This window comes from Buceros rhinoceros, unplaced genomic scaffold (assembly GCF_000710305.1).
Source record: "Buceros rhinoceros silvestris isolate BGI_N320 unplaced genomic scaffold, ASM71030v1 scaffold8095, whole genome shotgun sequence".
NCBI classification, from domain to species: domain Eukaryota; kingdom Metazoa; phylum Chordata; class Aves; order Bucerotiformes; family Bucerotidae; genus Buceros; species Buceros rhinoceros.
This window is the reverse complement of record NW_010413394.1, coordinates 220,220-222,261: the sequence shown is the minus strand read 5'-3', so window position 1 is coordinate 222,261 and position 2,042 is coordinate 220,220. Positions and strand designations below refer to the sequence as shown.

At 51.8% G+C, this 2,042-nt stretch overlaps 1 protein-coding gene across 1 annotated transcript in view; it reads left to right on the top strand.

Annotated features, from left to right (window-relative positions):
* Window positions 1–887: 887 nt before the first annotated feature.
* The window catches only part of LOC104493939 (X-linked interleukin-1 receptor accessory protein-like 2), a 150,322-nt gene continuing 149,167 nt past the window's right edge, over window positions 888–2,042 (top strand). Inside the window, exon 1 of the mRNA XM_010136706.1 lies at window positions 888–1,024. Within this exon, the coding sequence (XP_010135008.1) occupies window positions 888–1,024 (137 nt within the window). The remainder of the gene's footprint in view (window positions 1,025–2,042) is intronic.

Sequence of the window (2,042 nt, the reverse complement as noted above, 5' to 3'; positions counted from 1 at the left end):
ATGGGTGCCAGACCCTGCCCGGGGAGAGACGTCCAGGCTGGCCGTCGCGCTGTCTTGCCCCGTGTCAGCCTGCAGCAGGGCAGCGGCAGCCTGCGCGCCACGCTGTCCCTCTGCAAGAGAAGCCGAGGAGAGAGGCTGAGTGACGGTGGCCCCTGGGACAGGGCTGCTCTCTAGTGCCCACCCCAGCCCAGGCCATGCCCCCCCACCCCTGGTCACGCTACGCTTCGGTGCGGTGCAGCGCAGCAGTGACCTACCTGGAGCCGCTTGGCCCGCAGCACGGCCCAGAGCAGGCCCAGCAAGAGCAGGAGCATCGTGAAGAGCAGCACCAGCTGCCCCGGGGTGGAGATGCCGTTGTGCTCCATGGCGCTGGCTCCACTGCGCCCGCGGCGTTCCCAGTGCCCAGCAAACGCTGTGATGTGGATCCCCAGGACAGGACCCCCAACGCTGCTGGGCTGTGACAGAGGCTGAGGCTGCAGTCTGCGGAGAGGACGTCAGACTGCGGTGCCCATCACCTGCTGTCTGCTGCCATGGAGCGCTGCCCCCTCCTTTTATAGTCTGGCAACATGGCCTCCCCCTTTGTGACACGGTGAGGTAGGCACAGGCGCCCTTTGTGCCATCATGGGTCAGACAGGCCTCGTTCTGTGACACTGTGGGTCAGGCAGAGGCCCCCTTTGGTCACCAGTCAGATGCTCCCTCTCTCCTCTGGTCAATACAGACAGGTGCCATGAACTCGGGAGGGCTTGTGTCATCCCCCTGGAAATGAGAGGTGCAAGCCGATAGAAGCCCATGGTTTGGAGGATAGAGGACTCTGGGGGTGCTTCAGAGGGGAGGTAGAAGCTGGAAGAGGAGGAGTAGGCCTGCACCAGGCCCTGTGGCCAAGAGCCGCAATGGCTAGAGCTTTGGAAATTCAGGAGGATCCCCTTAATGATGAGGCCAGGTCCTGCCCACACCCACCCCAGGACCCTCTGCTGAGCCCAGGCCCTAACTGGTTTGTGGCAGATAGCTTTGATAGATGTTTCACGTGGTAAAATGCTTCTCCAAGGCTAAGGGCTTGCGCCATCCTGTTTCAGTTTTGGTCCGCTCCATCCTTGTCTGCGTCATGTGTTGTTTAATGTGTCTCTTCTACATGGTGATCACATCTGGGACAGGGATGAGCTTTCCCGTCTGCATAGTTTCTGGCACAATGGTGTCAGCTGTAGCTGGGCCTCCGAGTGTTAACTCTGTACAAATGTTAAACGCTGCTGTGTGGTAGCATGAGGGATTAAACAAAAACAGATGTCCAGGGAAATGAAGAGAACCTGTTCTCAAGATTTTTAACAAGGGACCCCAAGGAAACCAAGGGAGCACTGAAAGGGCATCCTTAAAACAATGGCTGTAATGAATAAGCTGCTCGTACACGGTGTGTTGGCCAAAAAGTGAGCCTTGGGCATGGCAGGGGGATCTATTGAATAGTTCATCTCTGCAGACTCTTGATTAAAAAAAAACAGAGAGTGAACTTATAAATATATAATAGCTATAAATCACTGGGTTATTCAATTATTCATATCCCTACAAAACCCCAGCATTTATTTTAAGTGAGAGAAAACCAAAAGGGATTATTTTTTCTGGTTGTTTTTTAATATAAGCAATAGATGAACAGTGGTAAATGATCTTTGTTTTGTGCTATTCGACAGAATTTGCGGTGTTCGTTTTTTTTTTTCAAGTGCTTTTCTAAGTCAGTTCACTGGCAACATTTTTTGAACAGTAACATTGACCTTCCAACAAATGGCACAGAATAATGGTGGGACACAATTTCTGCTTTCCAAATTGTGCGTTCCTGGTGGATGGAAACATGCTATGTAACCTTGAGGACAGGGCAGCAATTCTCCCATCCTTCTGTGCACAGCTCACAGCAGTGTCACAGACAAGGATTATCCAGTGAATAGCTGCAAATAAAAATAAGAGAGGAATTTGGATCCTGTTAGCATTCATGCTGAAAAATTGAGATTAATTAGATAAATGATTCGGTATGAAGTGTTTGCTTAGATCCTTGTAATGGGACA